Below are 1,147 nucleotides of genomic sequence, written 5' to 3' on the forward strand. Positions count from 1 at the left end.
AGAAAGGCGAGGAAAAGCCCCAGCCCCTTGCCTGCGCGGTCGGGAGGACGGGAGGGCGGCCAGCTCGGCGGGCCGGGCGCGGGTGCCGGCGGCCGCAGCGCGCCTGGATGCGCGGGCTGTAGGGGGGCGGGCATGGCCGACAAGCGGCGGTCCTCGCCCTGCAGCACCATGAGCCTCAAGGCTCACGCCTTCTCCGTGGAGGCGCTCATCGGGGCCGAGAAGCAGCAGCAGCAGCAGCAGCAGCAGCCGCCGCCGCCGCCGCGGCAGCCCAAGCGGCGGAAGCTGGGCGGCGAGGACGAGGCGGCCGAGGACGAAGGGGGCAGCGGCTGCCGCGCCAAGGGCTCCCCCGCCGCCGCCGCCAGGACCTGCGGCGACATGGAGCTGGGCTGCGCCGCCCGCGGAGCCGCCGGTGAGTGCCAGCCCCGCGCCCGCGCCGATCGCTTCCCTTCCTACCAGTTTTTGCAGGAGGCCTGGCCCCCCGACGGGACTCCCGCTTCCCCTTTCTCGCTCTTCCCAACCCGCTCTGGCCCCATGAGCCAACTCTTTTTCTTGTTTCYCCCCGTAATTCTTTTTAACACTGGGGGAGAAAAAAAATCCCCCCCCAATGCGTGCCAAGCGATGCGGCGGCTAAAACTCGTTTTCGGAGAGGGGACCGCGGTTCGCTGCGCGCCGCCTGCAGCGCCGTGCCCCCGGCGCAGGCACCCGCCTCGCCGCGCAGCCACTCCGCAGCGGGCGGCCGCGGGCGGCGAGTGTGCGCCGGCCTCCGAGCCGCGGCGCGGGGGAGCCGCGACGGGGATTTGTTCCGAGGAGGGGGAAAAAAACTTTATATATATATACACACACACAAAACTTTTTTTTATATATATATGCCTATAATATAGACACATATAAATATACATATATATGAAATCGTATATATACGCGAATGCATACAGTGCACATGTATTTGCACACTGTATATAGGCGACTGTATTTCCGAGGTTGCTGTCAGATTGAGGCGGGAGAAGGCCACAGTCGGCGGAGGTCAAGTTAAAACGTGCCCAAACGAAATGTGCCGCCGGCCTCGCATGACGGACCCGCGCCCAGCGCCTTCGCCCGGCGCGGCCCGCGACGCCTTCGCCCGGCCCGGCCCCGCGCTGGGATCCCG

General features: G+C 66.1%; 1 protein-coding gene across 1 annotated transcript in view; it reads left to right on the forward strand.

The window, feature by feature from the left end:
- Nucleotides 1-132: 132 nt before the first annotated feature.
- The window catches only part of TBX18 (T-box 18), a 21,630-nt gene continuing 20,615 nt past the window's right edge, over nt 133-1,147 (forward strand). The window contains exon 1 of the mRNA XM_026062679.1: nt 133-551. Within this exon, the coding sequence (XP_025918464.1) occupies nt 133-551 (419 nt within the window). The remainder of the gene's footprint in view (nt 552-1,147) is intronic.

The sequence above is a fragment of the Apteryx rowi genome, unplaced genomic scaffold, assembly GCF_003343035.1.
Source record: "Apteryx rowi isolate R43461 unplaced genomic scaffold, aptRow1 scaffold_191, whole genome shotgun sequence".
NCBI classification, from domain to species: Eukaryota; Metazoa; Chordata; class Aves; order Apterygiformes; family Apterygidae; genus Apteryx; species Apteryx rowi.